At 38.9% G+C, this 25,910-nt stretch overlaps 1 protein-coding gene across 1 annotated transcript in view; it reads right to left on the bottom strand.

Moving 5' to 3' along the window:
* The window catches only part of GPT2 (glutamic--pyruvic transaminase 2), a 567,369-nt gene that overhangs the window by 441,651 nt on the left and 99,808 nt on the right, over window positions 1-25,910 (bottom strand). The window contains exon 4 of the mRNA XM_044081280.1: window positions 4,723-4,856. Within this exon, the coding sequence (XP_043937215.1) occupies window positions 4,723-4,856 (134 nt within the window). The remainder of the gene's footprint in view (window positions 1-4,722; window positions 4,857-25,910) is intronic.

Here is a 25,910-nt window from a genome sequence, read left to right as displayed (position 1 = left end):
ACGTCAGGGAGCATGGCTGAGCAGCCGACGCCGGACCCAGACTTTGGGATTTTGGCCGACCGAGGACCGCCTGCCGGCAAGGGAGAACCCCTACAGTCATGACTGCAACAGTAAAACATGATGAACATCCTGCATTTCCTTATTGTCAGGACATTCTGAGCTTGTAAGCATTTTCTGTTTTAGCAAAGACATTAGGTACTGTTGACATTTAGGCATGTGAAACTGGCAGTTTAAAGCCCTTACAGCTAAAGTAGCAGAAGTGTAAACTTTTATCCCCCATCTATCCAGTGCTCCGGAATCCCTATCTGAGGGAACAGGGTTTTTTGCAGTGGAAGCCTTGACCCCTTTGGGACCCTGAGAAATTGTTTCTGGGTCAGCAGCAGGGATTTCATAAAGAAATTTATGTGAGTCTGGGACCCTGTAGTACCTATCTGGCTTGACTGGTGCAGGGGGTAAAGAATCAGGAGACAAACTGGATTCAGAAAAAAACAGCAGGCTATTTAAATCAGCATTGCGTGTCTCATGTAGCTCTGAAGAAGTCAATTTTATGTACTTTTGACGAAAGCGCTAAACTCTTATTGTGGTGGAATTAAATTATGCAGTATGGTAAAAAGAGAAAAAAGTGAATAAATGATGAAACAAAATGTTTCCAAGAAAAAAAATATTTTTTTCTGGAAAATAAAAATTGCTGAAACAGAAAAAGAAAAGTATGGTATAAGGACGCAATGATAAAACATTATGTAAAACCATAAAAGTCTAACAGATGAAAATATTAAAGCTGTAAAAATAAGATGCAAATGGTGTAATCAGAGTTTTTGTGGAGACTGGTAATAGATAAATTGCCAATACAAGGAAATGTGCCGTATAAAAAGAAAAGTAATAGAATATGTTTACATTGTCAAGGAAAAACTATGGAACATATCTTTTTGAAATGTGAAGCAGAACAAAGCTATGGGGAAAACTATATAAAGAAGACTTTTTGAAGATATAAAAGAAATGGATAAAATAAACATGAATATGATTCAATATCTATAGTATAAGAACAGTAGTGTTCAAAGAACAGATAAAAAGTTATTTTATGTCACATGAATTATATGACATGAAAGAATAACTGAAATTATGCTTAATGGTAAATAGATTTTAGCAACCGTATTAAGTAAAATCAGGTGACGGTTATGCAAAAAGGAGTTAGATCTAAAAGTAGTAGGACTGTAAAGGAAATTATGAATATGCGTAAATAGATTTCTGTAGCTATATATTTGTAAACTTATAAATATATTGTATACAAGAGTTCCTTTGTATATACTATCCCAGCAGAGTGCTGCCCCCGACATCTCAGATACTCAGGTAAGAGCCGCCCTCTCCAAAGCAAAAAAACACAGCATCAATGGGACCAGATGGTGTCCCGGGCTGCGTCCTACATGAACTCCAAGAAGAGCTAAACCCAAACATAAAACTACTGTTCAATCTCAGCCTTACTACAGGATATGTATCCAAAGAGTGGCGTACAGCAACAGTGGTCCCTCTCCACAAAGGTGGTGCCTCAATGGATCCTGGAAACTATCGCCCCAGAAGCCTGACTAGCTTGGTCTGCAAAGTTATGGAAAGGATCATCATGAACCTCATAAATAAAGATATTGGGGACCTACAGACACTGGATCCTACCGAGTCTGGCTTTGTTAAGGGCAGATCCTGCCTCTTAAACCTGGTCGATTTCTTTGAAACAGTCACCAAGGCCATTGACGACAGAAAGGTGGTCCACACAGCCTACCTGGACCTCGCAAAAGCCTTCGATACAATACCCCACTCGGGCATTATAGATAAGCTCACCAGCTTAAATATAAACCCCTATGTCACTAGATGGGTTGCAAACTGGCTCAAGGACAGAACCCACATGGTTAGAATTGCTGGAGCCATGTCAGACTCCAAACCAGTTACAAGTGGCATCCCACAAGGCTCAGTCCTGGGACCTCTCTTGTTCGGTATATATTTCTCAGAGGTACAGGCCAACACAGAAGGACTGTGGCTGACCAAGTTCGCAGATGACTGCAAACTGGGCGCCATAATCGACTCTCCAGCCGACACAAGCATCCTCCAAAAGGGCCTCATAGAAACAGACAACTGGTACCAGAGCCATGGCCTCAAGCTAAACGCCAAAAGTGTATAGTCATCCCCTTTGGCAAAAACAAAGTGCCCACAAATTACCACATAGGTGGTAATCCATTAAGTACAGAAGAAGTAATTAGGGACCTGGGGACCCAAGTTGATAGCAATCTCTCATTTGACAACCACGTGGCCAAAGTGGTTAGAAAAACATTTTATATAGCCCACCTAATCATGAAGGGATTCACATCTAGATCAGGGGAGGTCATCGTGCCTCTTTACTCATCCCTCATCAGGCCCATAATTGAGTACAATGCCCCTTTTGGGATGTACCTTACAGACACCTGCAGCAACTGGAAAGACCCCAAAAGTACCTCACCAAGAGGATCAAAGGGCTCAAACAGATGCCATATGCTGCCCGGTTAAAGAAACTCCAGCTCTACTCAGTGGCATACCGCCTGCTCAGAGGCGATCTGTGCCTGACGTATAAAGGCATGTCCGACCCGGAATTAATGGACATGCTGCACCTCAGAAAATCCAAATCCCATCGAGCTATGCGCTCGAGAGACTTGAACCTCAGCACTGAAATAAATAGGACATGCTGGAGGGACAGATTCATAACCCAGAGGCTCCCTTCACTCTAGAATAAAATCCCAGTCCAGGTTAGGCAGAGTCCCTCATTGACTCTCTTCAAGAGGAATCTTGATGAGTGGATGGGAGATCGCAGGTTTACCCCGGGTATCTCTTCTGTGTCACTGTTAAACAGAGGCACAGTATCCTAACCTCGAAAAAGGGCATAGCAAAATTAATTTAAAATGGGTGGCGAAAGCCAAACACACTCTGGCTAGGCTTATAAATGTCCTAGGGCAGATAGCCTAGTATGAACCTATGAACCTATAAAAGGACCCCTACTCTTTGAAATAACTACGATAGATGGGAACTTGGTTTAACATCTCAACCAAATGATGGCATGCTCAGGGGTATAGCACCCCCTTACAATGCAATGCAGTGTCAGTACTGGAAAAAAATCAATCCAATGTCCTGTGGTAGGAATAACTTTCTGCACCAACAATGTGTACACTACCTGTTTAGCTACTGAAACTACAAAATGCCAAGATGACTTGATCAAGAATTGAACCCAGGACTCATTTGTGTCAGGAAAAAATTGTACCACTGGACCAACAATGTACTTTATCCAAAAAAAAAGCAAATTACATCAGATATTGAATCAGATCTTAAAGAAAAATCTAATGGCCTGCTTCATAATCAGGGCAGAACAGCTTAGCAACACCTATCACAAAAGTCCTCCTCTTCTACCAAGGAATACTTCATGATTCAGGAAGAGGACACCGACCAGTGCTGGTGGCATACTGGGATAAGACCCTGACTACAGCCCAGGAAACCATTGTTCTATCAGCAAATAGAGCAGCTTGGTGCAGCTGCAGGGGAGGATGGGTGTCACTATCTTTGAGGGGACATGCTTGGCAGATCCTCTCAAAACGTCTGGGTGTAGGCTAGGGTTAAGAGAAGGATGATGATGCTGCAGTGATTAGAGAACTGTGGATGTATGAAAACTGTGGTTGGGTGATACCCTTATGAACCACCCACCCACCCAGCACCTATGCAACTGATACATCAACACAGGGATGGAGATTAGTTCAACAAAAATCCCTCACCAACTACAGTATGACAGTCCCTTGTCTGACCTACTCCATTATGTGGTACTAGCAGGTGTGGGTCACAATGGGGCCCACTAATGTGTGAATTGTAGAGCAAGGGATCATGTGATGCAAGCATCAGGGTGTACAGTCAGCACAGGTGGAATGAAAAAAGAAAAAGAGGGCACTAAATGGAGCCCTTCATTAAGAATTAGTCAATTAGTGGAGCTTCACTAATTTGCAAACTAACAGCTTGCTAAGCAAGCTGTGCAGTGACCTGATGTTTTTTCTGATGTTGGGGGAGGGGGGGGTCTCCTTTACAGTCAATTATTGAAAACATTATAGAAATTAATAGCTTTAGAACTAAACATTCAGTTTATCCCTAAAACGGGGGGGGGGGGGTGTCACAAAGAATCACCTCTGTTTACACACTGCTTTTTGAATTATGATCTACCACTTTGGATACTTAAGCTGCAAACTGTCTCTTTGTAGCCAAAGGCATCTTGTTTTGGGAATGGGGCCTAAATGCTAAAAGAAGGATGGTTCTCTCATGCTACAGTTTATCAGTCTTCTGGTATAGTGAAGCCTAGATGCTCTCACTGACCAGCAAGTATTCATCATTAACCTATTTCAAAAAAAGTCAGTCGGTATTTACTGCACTTAATCACCAGGACTGTACGGTACATAATGTTAAGGTATGCCTCCTTTTACTTCATCAAGCCCACTAACAAAATGTATAGTATGGAATGGACTCCAAGCAGTAAGACACTGATGAGTCATGCATATTTAACACACAGTACCATATACAGGTTTTCCACTTGAGGCTCATTTTATGCATTATTTTTACTAGGAACCAACAAAGTCACAAATTAAAGTGAGAGGTAGCAAGCTTCAAATGAACTGGAAAAAAATAATCCAGTAAATATAAAGATGATTAAAAAAAAGAAAGACACAAACATACAATTATCCCATCGCTAGCCCCCGAGGTAAGGAAAATTGTGTCAGGATCAACAGGAACTCCATCATCTCTTCGCTCAATGTACTCTGCAATGTCCTCACGAACACTGTTCAGACCCTCGCTAGCACTGTAGGACCCTGAAAACAGAATAAAACCTAATTAGAAAATGTAAGGAAAGTAAAAAAAAAAAAAAAAAAAAAAAAAAAGACACACGACCACTCTGTCCTGGTGTACAATGTGCATTTTAGGCACCTTATAAAACAGTACCATACAACAGACAATCAACTAGCTTGCCTTTTTTTTAAAAATGATGGGCAGTAGTTAAATGCACTGTACACAGGTGTCACACCTCCAAAAGTTTATAACCTACACAAATTGCAGTCTTTCTAGGGTAGCCTAAAGGCAATTAACAGGTATGATGCCAAAATGCATAAAGAACAGATATAAAACACGAACAACTGAACTTATAACAAAAAAAAAAAAAAACATGGAAACCACAGTGAAGTGTGTGTGTCCTTCGGCTTTTCCCGGTTAGGGGTCGCCACAGCGGAACTCCGGTCCGCTAATGATTGGCAGTAGAGTTTTACATGCTGGCTTGCCGGGCCTAACGCACAACCTTCAACGAAGGAACGCCCATTCACGCATGTCGTCACACAGTAGACGCTTTAACTGAGAATCGAACGGGCAACGTCTGACTGTGAGGCGACAACGCTACCGCAGCACCACCACCGCAGTGGAAACCACAGTGAAGGAACTTCTTTATTATAATCCACAGGTAGAGGTAAGCACTTTCGCCCCCGTAGGGGGTGCTGAAGAAGTCCATATGGGGATGAAAGCACTTACTCTACCTGTGGATTATAATAAAGAAGTTCCTTCACTGTGGTTTCCATCTTATTTGCTTTTTGTGCATGAAGAACTGACTGCATTACTTTTATAATTAACATTTCCTTGTCAATGGTATTCTATTTTAGCTCTTAATAAGTTTACTTTTATTTGCTATGTAATCTTTACTTTTGACTGGTAAAATTATAAAGTAGATATGTAAAAAACTAAAATGTAGGGTAATGTGGAGTAATTAAGTGAAGTGCTTATTAACTAAATTTCCCTGTAAAGGGAATAACAATTTACTGTAAATGTGTTTTAATTACTGGTCATAGCAAGTCTCTTAATTAGTGGTGATAGCAATTTTTTTTTGGATCAAAATCCCAAAGACATAACAAGAGTATGGGCAATACTGGGTAAGGACAGAGGATCAATACCTGAATTCAGAATGTAAAAAAAGTACAGAAAGAACCGTGTCAGGCAATGCATATTTGGGATGGGATAAAGTGTACAGAGGAGCTGTGATAAATAAGACAAGAGAAGACTGAACAGGGAGAATGCCTACGGGGAATTGAACACTATTATTAAACGACCTTAATAGTTATTTCTATAAAATCCTGCTAAATTATTTAACACGTACAACATTTATTGCTGGGAAGTTTATTTAAACTGCAAACAAACATTCATTTTCTGAATTCCATTAACCACAGAGTTTTACTCAGGCAGGCCCATGTTATCCCAAGATATGCTGTAACACTTGACAAGGGTAACCTTACACCAGTACAGGGACAGCTGAAATATCAAAACTTTACAAGCTGTGTAGCAAAGATCTGCCTAGCAAGGAAATAAACAACCAACGTCTGCTTTTCCTACAGAGAGATCTGGCAGCCAGGGAAAGCATTTTAATGATACATGTCAGGCCTAAAATAAATAAATAAAAATCCAGCTTTATAAGTCATTTGATATACGAGGTCCATGTTGGAGGCCAATCCTTGGAGCAGTTAGGATGTTAACGCAATTAAAAGAATATACACTAATTTGGAGATTATAGCACCTATTCCCTTCTACTAATGGGCGCGGTGGTGCAGCGGTTAGCATTGTCGCCTCACAGCAAGAGGTTCTTCAGTTCAATTCTCGGCTGGTGCGCCTTCTATGTGTAGTCTGCATGTGCTCCCTGCGATCAAGCAAAGCAAACTTTAAAGGAGGTGTGTGTGTGTGTGTGTGTGTGTGTGTGTGTGTGTGTGTGTGTGTGTGTGTGTGTGTGTGTGTGTGTGTGTGTGTGTGTGTGTGTTCTGTGAAGGTTGGGCACCGGGCTGGTTATTTGATACCATAAAAATCCACTGCCAATCAATAGCGGAATGGTGATCCACTGTGATACCCTTAACCGGGAAAGCCGAAAGACATTTACAGTATTCCCTTCTACTGCAAGGCACAGCATTCTCAGGTTAATAAATGTAAGTAGCAGGGGGTGCGGGAGTGAAGTTTTACTGTAAAAACATTTAAAAGGTGTTAAGAGTTTCAAAATTCATTTTTTACATTGAAATTGCTCAAAATTTTCAAGAGTCAGGACTCGCTTTACTGGATCTCATACTTCTAATAGCTTGTCAGCTATCAGGGTTTGCGTGCATCTATGAATCTGGAAGCTATGCCGTAGGTAATCTGACTACCAGAAGGGTCTCCCAAGGTGGACAGGTTCCAGTGGAGATGCCAGATTAAGACTTCCACCTGTCTGGGCAGCAGCGGATGGGCAGTGTTTGAGGTGAATGATCACGCTCGATGTGACAACTGCAACAACACTGAATCTACACTGCACAAAAGAAAGGCCCACCAATCTACTTCTTTATTTTACCAAGAAAACTTGATGGACAGTGAACAAATTGAAATTTGATACAGTTCTGGAAGATGGCCCCTAGGTCAGAAGGCACTCACCATGCTACCATGGAAGAGCAACTAGTTGATTCAAGTTGGTATAAGTGATATAAAGTGGACCAGACAAGGGCATTTCCAATTTGATGAGCACTGTGTTTGTTATAATGTCCATGAAAACACAGCGAAAGAATGGAGTTGCGATCATTGTGAACAAGAGACTCACAAAGGCAGTGCTGAAATATAATGCCATCACCAACAGACTGATCTCTATTTGCTTTCAAGGCGCACCAATTAACATGACAATCGTGCAGGTCTATGCCACAACAAGTGATGACAAAGATGATGAAATCGAAGCTTTCTACGAACAGCTGCAAAATGAGATAGAACAGACATCGAAACAAGATTTGCTAATAATCATGGAAGACCCAAACATGAAGGTAAGGAAAGGAAATGAAGGTTCAATGGTTGGAACGCATGGTGTTGGAGACAAGGAGGCATGCAGCATATTCAAATTCTCCACAGTCAACAGTTTGGCAATCATGAATACATTTTTCCATCATCATAAGCGTCTTTACACATGGACATCACTGAACAGGTTTTACCAAAATCAGATAGATTATATTATGATTCAACCAAAGATGGAAGTCAGTAGTCATGACAACTAGAACAAAACCAGGATCAGACTGCAGCACTGAACATGAACATCTGCTTTGTAAAATCAAAGTGAAGTTATGAAAGAAAAGAGTTAAATCAGACAGCAAAGGCAGATTATGATTTAGATAACATACCAGAGTAATACTGGAGAAAACTTAACCGATCTGAAGTACTAAACATGGAAGATAAAGTCCCCAAACTGCTTTGGTTTGACACGACGACAACAGAAGAAGCCAAGAGAACACTTTCAAAGTGAGTCAAAAAGAAAAAGCAACCCTTGATATCTGAAGAAGCTAAAAATATACCTCTCTTCTCTCCCTTTAAATATTTTGTCCTTAACTGTTTCCACTAAACAGGCAGGGTAATTTCTTTGTATAAACGTACTACAAAATTTAGTAATCCAAATTTAGTAATCCCACTTCTAAAATTACATCTAATGATACCAGTCTGAACAGACTGACCATCTGTCCTTTTATAATATTTATTTTTTAATAGAAAGGATGACTACTGTTGCATTGTAACAAAGAATTAATGTGTGTATTCTTTGTATAGATGCTTGAAATACATCTAAGTGTATAATCCTTACAAATCGCTGGGTCAAGATAATTAATCAACTCTCTTCCACTAGAAAATGTAAACATTAAATAACTTGTAGAGCTGTTAAGTTCAGACAAAAACTCCTTAAAAATCACCAAAATAACTAATGTACAAACTGAAAAAACAAACAAGAGTCCAGTGCCACAATAAAAGTGCAACAGTCTATTTTAATAACTTAAAAAAGCTGAAGCTTTGTGTTGCATATTTTAAAAACTTTTTGCTTAACAAAGAACTTAAATGGCAACTTAGGCTTAGGGCGAATTGGCCACCAGGTTTAAATGAATATATAAGTATCAAATCTGTTCTAACAGCTAGAGCTGATTGTATTAGATGAATAGTAATATGCAACACAAAGTGAATTTTTAGTAATATATGTTAGATTTTATTTTCTTTGAAGTTTTTTCAACATAATGTCTTTCAAATTTTAATAGTGGGCTGTGTATTATGTTTTATTTTAACAAGTAGAAGAGATGTTTGGAATTTAATATGCAGTATAATGCAATATACACATTTTTACTGAGAGTAGGTGATGAAGGTTTCTTTAAAACTGTATTTGGAAGGTGTAATGTTTAATTGATTGGTAATTATTGTATTAAGAAAAATGTATTTAATTAGGTTTTTGGCACCAGTGCTTTCATCTGAAGAAGTCTGTGTCTCAGACGAAAGCGCTCATTTATTCAGCTTTTTTAAGTTATTAAAATAGACTGTTGCACTTTTATTGTGGCACAAAAACTCCTTAAAACTAGACAGCCCACCCAACTATAAATTTAGTATATCATCTAAAAATCTAATAACTATATACTTCCTAAAATTTGAGGACGTGAAGACATCTCTGTGTTTCCAGTTCATCAACACAAGGTTTGCACAAGTGAGAGCACATCTAGCTCCCAAGGCAACTCCAGTCACCTGATGGTAATATTTGCCATCAACGTAAAGTTATTTTTCAAAACCAAATCCAAAAATTCTAAAATAATGTATAAATCATTAGAAGTTTTGGAATTTTCTTATGCAGCATGCTACGAAAATGCTCCAACCCAACTTCATGTGGAATGACTGAAAATAGATTAATCATGTCAACAGTGATAAAATACACGTTCTCATTGAATGGCGTGGAATTCAGCAATTGTAATAAATACCAAGTCCCGTAGAATGTGTCCTTCACCCTCAACTAGTCTTTTAGTGTGAGAATCAATGTACATAGCTATAAATGTACATAGCTAGCAGTTCAGTTTTAGACTTACTGAGACAGTTAGTCTATTAGGGGGTTATTCAAATTCCTATGGACTTTAGGTATACCAAAGATCACATGATAACTGGTCTGTCAGCTCTAACAACGTCAAAAAACCTCTTTAGCCATACACACTTGCATAACAAGGTCTTCTAGACAAACGTATATTTTGGCATATACCATGTTGACCTCGTTTCTGGAAACCTGCCCACATGTAGTGGTGTCATTTTACAAGCATATATAAAAAAACATCCATAACAGCAGCTCCCCCATCTTGTCCAGTTTCACAACACATATGTCTCTATTATCTTTAATTTGGTACAATAACTCCCTTTCTAATGTCAGATTGTCAGTACACTTCCTACTGTGTTTCAAACACCTAGTTGTTTTCACAAATTCTTTCAAACACTGCCCCTACTGGGCAACTAGGTGGCATAAAGGTACTCTTCCTCTTAAAGGGGACTGTTGTTTGGGTTAAAGGGGAATTGCCAAAAAACATATTCAGGTTAAGTTGCCTTGCATATAACTTAAAATGAACTAACAGTTTAACGATATCTTGCTTAAAAGCTGGAATAAACTTAATTCCCTTTTTTTTGAAAAGTGAAATATGTTTCGATTCCAGAGAAAAATAACTGTAGTTAAATACCTTAAACCCATCATTAAACAATAATATTACATTCTGGTTCATTAGAAATAATAAACATTTCTGAAAATGTCCCAAATTAGTTACACTTCCTGTTCCTTCCCTTTCTTTTCTGCCTCGGATGTTTGGAGGTGTTTGACTTTGGTTCACAAAAGTAGGGCTCTGCAGAACATGTCTCTTAGGTCTCCATTCATTTGTAAAAAAAAAAAAAAAAAATTATTAACTATATTATTAAATGGTCCTTTTGCTTACATAGTAACAGGACTAGTAATCAAGTCATGCTGTGCCCCCCCCCCCAAATCATTAAAAGTTCTAAAACCTTTGTTGTTGTTGTACTCCTTAGATTTTGGGTACGCACAATTATAGTCATACTTCAACTTGTCCCCAAGGAGCTTCTTTTTCTTCCTAAATTTTGCTTGTTTCACTAAACTGTCCATTCAATTGAATACTTTTACATACTGCTGCTTGTAAGATGTAAACGAGTGGTCAGTCTCTATGCTAGAATTAAACTGCAAGATCTCAGTTTCCAAAAACTGAATTTTCAGACTATTATCAGCAATAAGCAGCTTCATAAGCTCAATTCCCCTCTGGTCAAATAGATTAATCAGTTCTGTGTACGAAGGTGAACTAACATTAACACCAACATGGTATTTCCAAAATCTAAGCCCCCTGGGTACCCTTTTCCACCGATGCACTGACAGGTAAACATTGTCTAACTGCAAATTTCTATATTTTAAATAGAGCTTTGTTCTAAAAGTCTAATTTGACTGACCACAGTACCTCTAGAGGAAGGCTTACTTATTTTAAAATCAGGATTTGTAAGCCATGCTTTCAAACCAAATTGCATACCTTTGTCTAGTGGATTAAAGTGCAATGTAAAGTCCTGTGTAGAACAAGATTACCAAATTAAAAGACATTTGTCCTTCGGCTCCTTCGATACCCACTGGCGCTGGAATAAATCTAGATACTTGTTGCAACAATATGGTCAGATCACCAGGGAACCCATAATCTAAATGATGTGAACTACAAACTCGTACAAGTGGAATGGATGAATTCAAAACCATTAAATTGTATCTTTAAACACAAATCTGCTACAATGAATTAATTACACAATGTTTTATTTTGCGTTAGTAAGAATCAGTGTAATTATATACATTTTTTAATTTTTTTATAAATTGTTTTCTGGAGTTGACAGAATTACTACTGCTTAATGTTTTTTATTAATTATGTAGACTGACTGAAATTTTGCGTTGACTGACTACATATTAATTAGGTATGCTATTTAAATAGTATGGCTTGCTGTGTTTTTTTATCTCTGAAAAAGTCTTTGGTTAGAAGATGTAAGTGCTAAAATTATTAAATATCTTTGGTTTTAATTTGTGGTTTTCAGCCTTCTTATGTGATCTTGATATTACTGCCCAGTGAATGAACTAGCCATTGTGGTCCATTGGACAAGTTTCAGTGTACTTGTTGTGGTCGTTTGTTATATTCTTTGCAACTGTGCTGTGGTTACTGGTTTCATGTGGGTGGAAAAGCCAGACTAGCATTCCAGTGCATCAAAACGGTAAGGCAGAAATTTCAACCAAGAATGGGAATGCTTAAAGAATGCTGATGGAAAGACACTGAACAAGCCTAAAAGAAGTAAAGAACGATGCAGAAATTGTACAGAGAATCTCTATTTAAATGAAGTTGTTGAGGAGCATAAAGACAAAGACTTAATGGAAGAAGAGACAGAGATTTTGAAAGAAGAGGTTATTTCCCTGTCAAACAACAAAGCTCCCAAAGTAGATGAAATACCGATAGAACTCATCAAGGGATTGGATGGAGCCGTTGCTGCATTGACCAAATTGTGTCAATGAGTTTGGAAAGAAAAAAAGTGACCAACAGACATGTATTTTTGTACCAATTTGTAAGAAAGGAGATGCCAAGGAATGCAGCAACTACTGGACAATCGCTCTCCTTTTTCACCAAAGCAAAATCTTGCTGGTGCTTGCAGTCATACATAGACACAGAAATGCCAGAATCTCATACAGGATTCAGGAAAGGAACAGTGACAAGAGATATCACTGCCGACACTGACTGGATACTAGAAAAGGCTAAGGAATATCAGAAACCTCTTTATTTTTGCTTTAGCGACTACAGCAAGGCCTTCAACTCGGTCAGTCATGAAAAACTACAGACAACTCTATTGTAAATGAGAATACCAAAACATGTCGTACAGTTAATAAAAAATATTTATGGGCATCCAAGAAGCTACGGTTCAAATGGAATACTGAAACACAAGTTGTTTTTTGTTTCGAAAAGGTGTATGACAGGGCTGCATCTTGTCACCATATTTGTTCAATCTGTATGCTGAAGCCATACTCAAAGGCTATTCTAGAGGAGAATAACATTGGAATAAGTGTAGATGGAAGACTGAAACAGTCTGAGGTATGCTGACAACACAATACAGTCAACTAAAACAAAGGAAGACATGAAACAACTGCTGAGAAAAGTCAGAGAAGAAAGTCGAAGGATGGGACTAGAACTGAACATGAAGATGACAATGATTATATCAGCTGATAACACTGATAAATTCAAGCTTGATGGAGAAGAAATTGAGACTGTTGAGTATGAATCTTTTGGGTGCCCTAGTGACCACTGATTCAACTAGCAATTGAGAAATATTACATCATCTGGCACTGGGCAAGACTGCTATGAAGTCTCTAGATAAAATATGCAAAAGTAAAGATGTCAGACTGCAGACAAAGATAAAACTAGTTTAGACTAACATTTTTGGTTGTCAACTGCAGTTGCGAAAGCTGGAAGATTTAGAAATAAGACCGAAGGAAGATTGACTCATTTAAAATGTGGTGCTGGAGAAGAATCCTGCATGTGCCATGGACAGCGAGATGGACCAACAAGTTGATCATAGAGGAAATTAAGCCGGAAATGCCACTCAAAACACAAATGATGAAACCGCATTTGTCAGACTTTGGTCACATGGTTCGTAGGGAAAGATCACTGGAGAAGTACATCATGAATGGAAAGATTGAGGGTTCAAATTGCAGAGGAAGACTAACAATGAGATGAATCAATACAATCACAATGACAACAGGTCAGACATGGGAGGATCTCATCAGATCTCCCTCCAAAGGCATGCAGTACCTGAAGCAAGTTGACAGTACATTAATCAGTCTAATCATAACTGGCTGACAATGAAAACATAACATGATGACATGACACTAGAGGTACTGGAGCCATTTAAGATGCGAGAAAAAATAATCCCAAAAGTATAGAAGAGCTGTGTTACTCTTCCTTTGTCTATCTCTTGCAGGTTTGGTGTCCTAAGTAGTAACTTGAGTGATCAGAGAATACCTGGCAGTAGCACCCAAAGTTTTTTTTTTTTTTCAAAACAGCTAACCTTGTCTTGTGACAGTGAGCTATAAATGACCAAATTAAATTTCTATGACTCAAGAATCTAGAAGGAATATCTGAATAAAAGTCAAACCTTGACAAAAAGAACTTTGTGCATATGCTGGACCAGATAATCAGTTTGATCTTTTTACAAAAAGTGAATAGAAAGAGAGAGACTGCAAATCAGCAACAATTAAAACTGAATCTTTAAATACATTTTTGTAAATGTGATAAATTGCATTTTCATAAAAGATAAAAGGGTTCTGCCAGATTTTTATTATGAGATGAAATACACTAAGTAAAGGACAAAGAAAATACCAAAGATAAGTCAGTTTACATTAGTAATACATGCAATATTATTCACAGCTAGAGAAATGAGACATTGTTGATGCAAAAGTTAAGTTCTTTTTACAGTTACTGCTGATGCTAAAATGTTATTCGTCTTTTTCCGGTTAGGGGTCGCCACAGTGGAGCTCCAGGCTGCTAATGATTGGCAGTTGGTTTTTATGGTGTTGAGTTGCCAGCCCAACACCCAACCTTCAACGATGGCACACCCATTCAACGCATGTCTTTTGAATGCCCACTTGACCGTGGGGAGGACATGCAGACTCCACACAGAAGGCACTCTCAACCCAAGCCGAGAATCGAACAGGAGAACATCTTGCTGTGAGACAACAATGCTACCACTGCACCACCGCGGAAGTACACTGCTGATGCTAAAATGTTTGCTGCAAAACCATGGCAGCCTCATTTTCAGTGCAGAAGTTGATGGAAGTGTAGAGTCACACATTTTGCTAAATGAGCAAAGCATATTTTCATTTTGCAATAATTATGAGGAAGAAAAAATTAAAACAGCCAAATCTGATAGAAAGAATAATAACTTTGCTATATTTACATTAGGAAAAAAATCTTTAAAGCAAAGCAATGGGTACCAAAGATTAAAACAGATAGGGCCCTAGTCATGAGTTCAAAGATGCTACAAAGGGTACAAAGAAGTCACCAGGACTGTAAAAGGGGTGAAAGTAAAGTTATAGGAGGAGCAGAGGGTGGACTGCATTTCCAAGAGGACAGACTGGAAAGGGAAGCAAATCTTGGGTTCACAAAACAATTAACAGAAGTAAAAGAGAAAAGGTGAAGGCAGTAAAAAAGATCATACGTTACCAGGTGAAGGGTCAAACTTTCATCTTGGACACGAGAAAGAGACATTTGCTCTTTGTGTATGGGTAGTGGGCGACAGGAATAGGATTCTGGACTAACTAGTACAAAAAAATCTTAGAACATAGGATAACTGAGGGGCTGGGGGAGCAATTTGCAACAAATGGGTAAATGACAAAGTACTTCACAAGCCCAATCCAAAAAACTTGCTCTCAGTGTAAGTCACTTACTCCACTGTAAGCCTGCTTTATAGATGGGCCTTACATTAGAGTGAGTAAATTACTTACACAGAGCAAGTAGTTTGGAATCTGGCCCAAGAATTATTCATTCAGCTCACTTTTGCACGCAGACCATACAGCTAAAGGGATTCACTTTATAATCTTGAAATACTAAAAGGTCGAATACTAGTATCTTGAGATCATAAAGTCGAATACACAAAACACCGACAGCCCAAAACTACAAAACTTCAAATCATGAACACAAACCATACACCACAATAACCACACTACAAAAAAAAAAAAAAAAAAAAAAAAAAAAAAAAAGACACACACACACGCGTGCACATACACGCACACATACATGCACACACACACACACGCACACATACAATGACACACACACACACACACACACACACACACACACACACACACACACACACATCTACACTACATATAAGCAGGGAGGGCAAGCCCCCCTGCACCCCCTACTTATATATACTAACTCAGAGATCGCACAAACAGAAAAAAAAGTAAACTCACACCCAGACAGTCTACAGTCCCTCGTGCACACACACACACACACACACACACACACACACACACACACACACACACACACACACACACACACACACACACACACACACAACCACCACATCCAACACTTAAAGACTCATACTTTTACTTGCCTACCCTAACCCACATGTACAACTTACAAACACACACACATACACTCAAACACCTACCCAAAACCCTTACAAAACACTCACTCACCTTAAATTCAACCTAAATCCACACACTACACATGACACCATCCACACAATACACTACACGTCACGTAACGGAAAGCCATAATGGTGAATTCAACTTAGTCGGAGTTGCGATTATGCACTTTCGCTATTTTGAAGATTCAACTTTATGATCTCGAGATAATGAAATTTGACCTTTTAGCATTTTGAGATTATAAAGTGAATCCAGCTAAAGGGATAAGCATATAAACAGAGGTCTTGTGCTACAAATGAGGACTGATTAGTGTTCCACCATAGCAAGGTGAAGTTACTTGTTTATCTGAGAAACTGATTTGTCTTCTGCCAAGACAAAAAGAAAAGCAAGTACAAGTTATTGGACCAGGCAAGATACTTTCAGTGCCAGCTTGACAAAGCCTTCAAGAAATTTACTGTAGAACCAAAGTTTGCGATATTATCCTGTGTTGCAAAGACAACAAACTTGAAAACAAAATGGCAAAGCCATCACAGTAACAGAAACTGGATTTATGGATATTTCACTGGAGACATTAACCTACTCCACAGAATACTCAAAAGTTAAAATAAAAAGACTTTGCATTCACTGCAAAACCATACCTGTACTTTAAAATGAAACCCAGCTAACTCATGGCTACATCATACCAAGACTCCTTACCTCTAAAGTAACTTAGTAACTGCCACACTGACCAGCATTGTGCCTGAAAATAGTCTGTGAACCAGACCACCAACCCAGACAAATTAAGCAAGCAAGTCAATAAGTAGACTCTTAGTCAAAAAGACATTTCACAACACACAAAAATTAAAGGACGTTTCACTACTTGGCATGGAAGAAAACAGTGTTCAATAATTAGGTGGTCAATTAAAAAAGAAAAGCGCTTGAATGTCATAATTTTGTCCCAAAGTACAGGAAAAACAGAGTGTACAATTGTTTAAAAATGGAAGCTCGGGAAGGAGTTTGATAGGATGGAGATCACAGCAGAACAATACTTAAAATGTAATACCAGAAGCACCTACAAAAATGTTTTGTGTCACATCTCCGAATCCTCTCTTTTTTCTTTCCAACTGAACTATATTCTGTACACAGTACCTCCTTGTTTGCACTTTTTTTCTTTTTGCCTCTGTGTTCCAATGCTGGTTGTACTTGAAATGCTTTTGTTACTATTTGGAATATAATTCAGACTAAGCCTACAATCGGTCATGCTTTGTCAATGTTCTACTCTGGTAACCAAAATGTAAATAAAATAAAATAAATGTCAGGGAACACCTGGAAATATGCCCAAATGCTTGCAGTAACCCTATACAGGGGGAGCATCAGCTCAGGTAAAGAAGAGTTCAGGGTCCTAGGTGCCCCAAGCACACAAGCAGTAGCTTCCCAATCAATGCCCCACAGAGCCACAGGGGTCAACTTAAGAATGAAACAAAAAAAAATGTATAACAGACATACAAACCTGCCCACGCAGCATACCTCCTGTGTAAACCCAGACTCAGCACTACCAGATTTCCAGAATTTTCCACACAATTCCTAAAATATTACTGCTGCCATACAGGCAGAACCATGATGTTCCCTGTGACGATAGGAGGTATTGCCGGCTAAGCCAGGAGAATGTGGGCGGTGGATGTGTAACCTATGCCAGCATAGCTAGCTGGAATTTTGTAAATTATACGTCATTTGTATATCAAACCGATTTGTACACATGCTTGTATTGAAAATGTATCACAGTGCCCTGCTGGAAAGAAATGTACATGTATTATTGTAACTGAATTAAATGTATATGTTTTAACAGAAGTTAATCTCAAACTTAGAAATAGCAATGAAATTAAACACTGGGCCTAGGCCATAAAGATGCTACCTCACTGTTTTGAATGAAGACAGAGACGTGATGTCTTTAAGTAGTATTTCTGCAGTTTGTTAATCGGGAAAGTCCATTGGGCCAGAATGAGCCCGTTTTCATTGGAGACCTGGGGAGAAGTGCTCCATATACAAATTATTACAATGCTAATATCAAAGTTAAGTACAATACAATTTTCAAAAACTACTAAAACACAGTACTATAGAAGAATAATAACATTTGAGCAAGGTATTATAACAAAGCATTGAATGAAATTAAAACATAAGTATTTTGGAGTAAATATATAATTTGGAGTGCAGGCATTTATACACTCAAAGTTTCATGAAGTGATGTGAATAAGTTGAGTTATGAGAAAGGAAAAAAGGGAGAGGGAATGGAAATATGAAGGGAGTCACTAGGCTGAGTTTTGAGAAAGGCGAAAAAAAAAAGGATGGGGGAGCAGAAATTATATAGAGGGAGTCAGGTGAGATGAGAGCATGAACAAAGTATGGCTTATTAGCTCCAGTAGGAAGAAGGGAAGTGCTTTACAGTTTTATGACTTCCAGCAGCTGCACCACATCTGAGCAATGCTGTGTGTGTATGGTAACTCATCAATGCTAAATCCTGACAGCTTCTAGTGATGGGGGAATAGTGCGGGAAACATCAGATGACCAGATGTGTGTGATGTTACCCTGTAAAAGCCAGAAATAATATTTAGATTATAGCAGGAAATTGCTCTCAGCATTCTGTACTCTGTCTTGGATCTAACAGCAAGGACCACTCACCCACATTATCTTGCCTTGCTTTATTCATTAAAAGGACCACTACGTGCTTCCTCAGTAGTTTCCTAGTTTCAAAAACGTTTTTCTTCCCTGTCATTTGACTATCGCACCACAGACCATATACAGTGCTACAGAAAATAACAACTTTGACTGTTTTTCCATTCCCCGTATTTACATCTCTGGTACATTCAGCCATCTTTAAGCCTATGACATTCTTGCAGAGCTGTACAGTTCATATGGACGTTGTAGTGGTTTGGTAATGACGCCCTTTGTTTTTAATCCATGTTTTCTCTTTAGCTGCCCAAGGACCACCCACAAACCACTCTCCTCTATTCCTTTTGCCCTGGCAATGCCCCTGCTAATTTCATATGCATCAGATACTCTTACTATTGCATTCTGGGAACTACTCTGCTCACTGTAGTTGCTGGGTGCAGCTATTTTTTTGAGGGATCTTAATCGAAGCTGCAGCAACGAGAAGCCGGTGATCTGCTGGAAGCATTTTTTAATCTTTTAATACAGGTACATTCTCCACCACCCTTAAACTGTATGGTGCACAGATTATCCTTTGCTAATAATCATATTTTGTAAAGGTTCTTTAATGCAATCGTGATTCTTAGTTTTTAAAGTAACGATTGCATTACAGAAAGCATTACAATTATTTTGTCTGTTTTTTTTTTTTTTTTATCACGCCCCACCTGTTGCCTTAATGCTTATTTTTTCTGATATTTATTTTTCATTGATGTTCTGTAATGCGGTTGTTGTGCTGGCAAGACAGTACGAGATCAATTCAGCAGTTATTTTACACTCGCTAAGCAGTGGTTTTAACGAATAAAGAAACGAGATAAGCTTGAACCCGAGTTGCCGAGTCAGCATGCAGTTTGGGTTTTAAGGATTTATTTACATTATTAGTGTAGAACAAAGATCATCATTTTCTTGTAGTGGCTTTACACATATTTTTTTCTGTTAAAATTGTCAATATTTTCATGCTAATATCTTAATTGAAAGAGTGTCATTCCTACACCCTTGCCCAACAGAAATGTTACAATGACACGGGAATTAAAGTATTTTCCTTGCAGTATTTAAAAAATGTTTAATGTGAAACAGATTTTTGTGCATCCTTTATTAATAGTTAAACTTTCAAAGTAACATTCATTGGCTTAATTTATAACTATACATCAGACAATAATGATCAGCCTTTTTGTGAGGTAGAATGCTGCACGTGCTAGTATGATCACAGTAGCTCTGTGATCTTTCATTGTAGTGTCGCTTACTTTATTACAACATTCTCCCTTTTGGTACATACCCAATTCATGCCTTTCAAGTCTGAATTCTTTTGGAAACATACATGGGTATTTAACTGATTTTGGAATGGGTGTAGCATGCAGTATACTGTAAAGTAATTTTTAATCAGTAGTGATGCGACTGATGACATTCAGACATTACATTGTGCATCTCAGGACTGAGTGAAATTGGCTTGTAGTTTCTTGGATTCTTTAGCTTTACTGCTTATTTTTGATTATCTTATTAAGTTGAGTTAGGTGTGTGTGTGTGTGTGTGTGTGTGTGTGTGTTAGGTGGAACTTTATTAGGATGCATAGTATGTTAAGTTTTTTTGAATACTGACTGGAATTAAATAAGTCATCAAATCTGAAAATTTATTTTAGATTAAATGTTAGTGGGAGTATTTTTTGTAATGGATATCTGCTAAAACACAGTAAGCAGTGTAGATGTTTTTTTCTTGATATGAGCGAGTCAGTGTGACAAGCATGAGCTGTGCAAAGGAGATACTGTGTGGAGAGCTAGGATGCAGAGATAACTGGTGATAAAATAAACAACCTAGAGATAATGACTTTATTCCATTATGGTAGAGTTTCCTTTGGAAGTATTTCAGATAGAGGAGTAAAGCATAAGTTTTTAAATTCCATCTGTAATTATTTATTGTCAGCTCTAAATGTCCTAAGTACACAGTTTTCATCTTGTTTTTACAAACTGCCATCTGGAGAGATTATCATTCAGTCAGATATCAGGGAGTTTCAGCACTGGCTGGCATCCTGGCAAAGAGAATGTGTTTGTGTAAGTTCCTAAAACTTTTTCTTGGCCATGGAAGATTGTGTGCCCATATTATTACTGGACTTTGGAACATGGTCATGGCTTTATCCCTCTGTGTCACTGCCCCTTGCAACTTTCAGTTTCATTTTAATAGTCTGTTAATGCCTGTTAATTCATTCTTTCTTCCTTCTTAGGTTCATGAGAAAATACTAAGCAATTGGGCTGCAGATTATTACGTGTCTGTCCAATAACCAGAGGTCAGAATCATTCCCTGAACCTTGTATCTGTGAGGTGACGTCCTTAACCATTAAACAAATCCTCCCACCTCCTCATTTAAAACTAGGAAGTGTGTTTGCTCTTCTGGTTTGCCTGCAAGTATATGAAAACGCATCCCTTTTCCAAACATATCTAAAATGTCAGAAATGTTGTCACCCTCAGTAACAGCATATCTGTTTACAGCTGCCAAAGTCACCCCGTCAGAGGATCCATCAGCCCCAGTTGGTGTAATCTTCCACTTTGAAAACTAAGCAGGTGTCAGCACTGACAAGGTCATCTCCCAGGAATGGGACTCTACAGCAAGTAAATTACCAAAAAGGAGTCAAGGACATGTTGAAGGCAAGGGATGAAATGTTGGCATCAGATGGTCTTCTTCCTGGACCTTGACATATCCACAGTTCTTGACCTTGGTGCCATTGGTGATTAAAAATACTGGAATCAAGGCCCTTAACCATGGTGGCTGTGTACCACTTTTCATTACCATTTGGCCGATATGTTGAGCCAGAGCTATTATCTCTGCAACATAGGTATTTGCTGTCGATCTCCCAGCCACTGCTGGAGGCAAGGACACAGTACTTGATGCTATAGATATTGCTATTTACTGCACACTCATGGTCTGTTTCTGACAACAAATTTCTCTTCACTACTGATGTTAGTATCTGCTGGTTACCTACATGGCATCAGGAGTGATATTTTCTGCATCAGTTCCCCTTCCTGTGCCACCAGAAACCCAGTCATGTTGGACCCAGCACTGGTAGGTATGTTGTCAGTGTATTTGGTGTCCCTGTGTTCTGCATTAATGTCATGGCAAAAAAAACATTTCCAGAGCTGATGCCAGAAGATGTCTGCAGTTTGCTTCAGATACAACTGTCAGCAGTGGGACAGGTCCTTCCAAAGGCCACTTTAAAAGTACTTCCATAATCTACTTTGGATACTCCAACCACCAAGAGGCTGTCTTTATTGTCCAAGTCACAGCCTTCCCAAAACAGCTCTCATAAATCCCAGTTCAAGGTTACAGACTTGGAGGCACCAGAAGAATGTCCCACCACTGAACTGGTACACTCAGCTTCACTGAAGTTCCCCCTTTTATGATGTGAAGTTTGGGGGGATTTGCAATAAAAAGGAAGCCCACAGACGCAACTTCTCAGTCCAAAGAAAGAATGTCCCAAAGGACAGAGGAAGGTGGCTTGAGACAATGCAAACACAGCACCCCCAGTCCTTATTATATCAGACAAAATGAAAATTATCTGGACCCACAGCCAAACAGTATAACTAAAAAGTCAAACTGTAGTAATTTTCTTATTAAATTCTTATTAAATTTTGACTTTTAAGTAATACTTTTTAAGTTATACTGTTTGGCTGTGGTTCTAGATCATTTTGTTTTATCATCAGTTTGACTACATTTAGTTTATCCAGATTTATTGCTGTTGTGTTGTCTTGTTTTACCTATATCAAGCAAAAATGTTTGCCTTCTAAGAAATTGATCAGTCTAGCCAGAGATCTCTGGAAACTTGACCTTTTTGTGTGTGCAGCAGTGCTTAGAAGGGATCCTACACAACAGACCCATGCCATGTTGAGGATACCACTTATTTTTTATCCTGAACATTTGCTATGTCCTATCTTGGAGACGGTGGTGTCATTCACCACCTTGTCACCATCCTGCTGTATGTTACCAGACAGTTCATGGACATAGCTGATGAATAATGTTTGATCCTCCGTAGCCTGCAAGTCTTTCCTGAATGAACAGTTTGACTGGAATGACAAACTGCTTAGTTACTTGTTTAGTTGTATAACAGAGACCTTTTCTTTGGCGGAGTTAATCTTGACTTTGGACATGAGATTTCTTATGGTACTATATACCATGTCTAGCGAGGATTCCAACAGTGCATTCAGTTTTCACTGCATGCGATTTGTGTCTTAATAGTACGACAGCCTCTATGCAGCCATTCACAGATCAGTATGGGTTCTTTGAGAATAAATTAGCAGACGTAGTGATGGTCTCAAGCTTTGGCTAAACCCATGCATTTGGCTAAAGTGGCAATTAAATATAGTTTCCCTTTGAATATTGAACTATTACCATCAGCCAGACATTATAGATTAATATGCAGCAAAACAAGAAGATATAAGAACAGTTTTTTCCCGGAGGCCATCTGGTTCATAAACAGTTATACTCAGCTTATTAGGTCAGGTATTCTTTCTTCCAAGCTGCCTAGGATTCTGCAGTATTGTTTACATATTAATACTTTTTTCTTACAGAGCTTCCGTATTTCTTGCACCGAGTTGCACTTTGCACCTTGTATGTATATGTATATTTACTTTTTTGTCTTAGTCTTAATAGTTGTCATTTGCCTTGTTCTTAATAGTTGTATGTATGTCGTTTATGTAATTCATACTTGGAGAGTCAATGAAACCAGTCAAATTCCTTGTATGCATGCATACTTGGCCAATAAATGTAATTCTGATTCTGAAATATCCTTTCATTGGTCCTTTTATATTTTGTAATTTGAGTTGATTTCAAATGCAACAGTTCTGTGATCTGACCACACTAGTGAGGTTGTGACACAGCCAGCCTTCCAAACCCCTTTTAAAGAATTTTCCAGTGTTAAAAACACAGTTTACTTTTCACAAACCAAAAGGGTTAGCAATGAAGTCTATGTTTATTCTCATTATCGAAGCTTACGGTCATGTAATAGTATGCTTCTGAGCTACTAAGGCTGATAATTCTGTATTGCAGTGTGTTTGTTGAGTCTGCCCATGTGGAAGGGCATCACCAGCCTTGTCTAGCACTCTTCAGAGACCAAATCAGGTACTCAACCAGTCATAAACAGTTTCTGGAGTGTGCTTACAAAAAATTAGTTAACACTTTTACTAAACATTTGATAATATTCACAAGGGTATGAGTAATGGCACTTGCTTCAGAAAGGTAGGCACTTTTAAGTAGTTCCAGCCTGTGCCATGTCTGTTTTTTCAGTGTCCAACACAGCTAAATAAAGAGATTTACAAATGTATGGCTTTGGACATCAAATAAAAGGTTATGGTCTCTTACACTGGCCTATAGGTCATTTATAATTGTTAGCAGAGGTTTGGATATCCACTGGCATGAATTATTAGTTTTTTTCTATTTTGATCTGGTATTTCATGTACATTGCGCTGGATTGTGAATTTTATCTAATACTTAGTTATGGTGAGAACTGCTGGCTGTAGTAAATATCTACATTATTGGAGAATTGAGTAGCATGCTGCTGTAGTACTGTGCAAAATTTGGTCACATACTGTGTTGCTCATTATTTTATTGTCAGACTTGACTGCGGTAGAAGATCTATGAGAATTATTGCAGCTTCACCAGAGTGAGGCAAGCATCTATGGCATCATCGCTTATCTTCCATCAACATCATGTCTGCAACACTCATGCCACTAATCAAACCTGGATTGAATGCACAGTACACAATGCTTTATCCATATCCGACTGCTGTTAATTTATGGTAGTGGTGTGGTGAAATGTCATATAGGATTCATATGTTCATAGGTAGGTACTAGGCTATTAGCCCTAGGGCCTGTATAAGCCTAGCCAAAAAGGTACCCTGGCTTTCACCACCCCCAAAAAATTATTTTCCTGTGCCCCTGTCGAGCAGAGCCACAGAAATGATCCCTGGGGTGAGTTTCCTATTTCCCATCCAATCATCAACATTTTTCTTGAAGAGTGCTAATGAGGAGCTCTGTTTGACATAGATAGGTAGTCTGTTCCAGAGTATGGGAAGTCTCTGGGACAGGACTCTATCCCTTCAGCATGTTCTGTTTATTGTGGTGACAAGGTTTAGGTCCCTAGAGTATGCAGCTCAGAGGGATTGGGATTTCTTTAAGTGGAGCATGTCCAACAGCACTGGGTCTGACATATCTTTGTATATTAGGCAGAGATCGCCTCTGAGTAGGTGATATGCGATGGAGTAAAGCTGGAGTTTGAGACGGTCTGCATAGGGCATCTGTTTGAGGCCAGTAATCCTCTTTGTGAGGTATTTCTGTGGCATTTCCAGTTGTTGTAGATGTCTTGTGAGGTACATACCAAAAGCGGTGTACTCTATAATGGGTCTAATGAGTGATGAGTAGAGGGGACCAATGACCTCTTTTTTCTGGATGAGAAACCTTTTGTGATGAGGTGAGCCACGTAGAAGGATTTCCTGACCACTGTGGCAATGTGATTATCAAAGGAGAGACTACTGTCCACCTGTGTCCCAAGGTCTCTTATCACACTTTTGGCGTTAAGTAGACTACCACTTATGTGGTAGTTGATGGGTACAGTGTTTTTACCAAAGGGAATGACAGTACACTTTTTGGCATTGAGCTTCAGACATCTGTCTCAGTGAGGCCCTTTTGTAGTATGTCCACATCGTTAGGAGTTTCGATTATGGATTCTAGTTTGCAGTCATCTGCAAACTTTGTTAGCCAAAGACCTCCTGCGTTAGCCTGTACTTCAGAGAAGTAGATACCAAACAGGAGAGGACCCAGGACTGAACCTTGTGGTACTTCACTTGTTACTGGTCTGAAGTCAGATTTGGAGTCTGCTACTTTCGCAGTGTGGGCTCTGCCCATGAGCCAGTTGGCAACCCATCTTGTGACATAGGGATTTATACCTAGTTTAGTGAGCTAATCTATAATTCCACAATGGGGGATGATGTTGAAAGCCTTGGCGAGATCTTAAGCTGTGTGAATTACCTTACCCTCATCTGTGGCTTTGGTGACTGCTTCAAAGAAGTCAGTCAGGTTTAGGAGACATGATCTGCCTTTTACAAACCCTAACTGGGTAGGGTCCAGAGTTAGCAGATTACCAATGTCTTTGTTTATGTGTTCCATGAGGATACGTTCCATGGCCTTGCAGACCAGGCTTATGGGGCGGTAGTTCCCGGGGTCCA

Source organism: Protopterus annectens, chromosome 8.part0, assembly GCF_019279795.1.
Source record: "Protopterus annectens isolate FY-2018-M chromosome 8.part0, PAN1.0, whole genome shotgun sequence".
NCBI lineage: Eukaryota > Metazoa > Chordata > Ceratodontiformes > Protopteridae > Protopterus > Protopterus annectens.
Note: the sequence above shows the minus strand (reverse complement) of the source record. Positions and strands in the feature narration are given on the sequence as shown.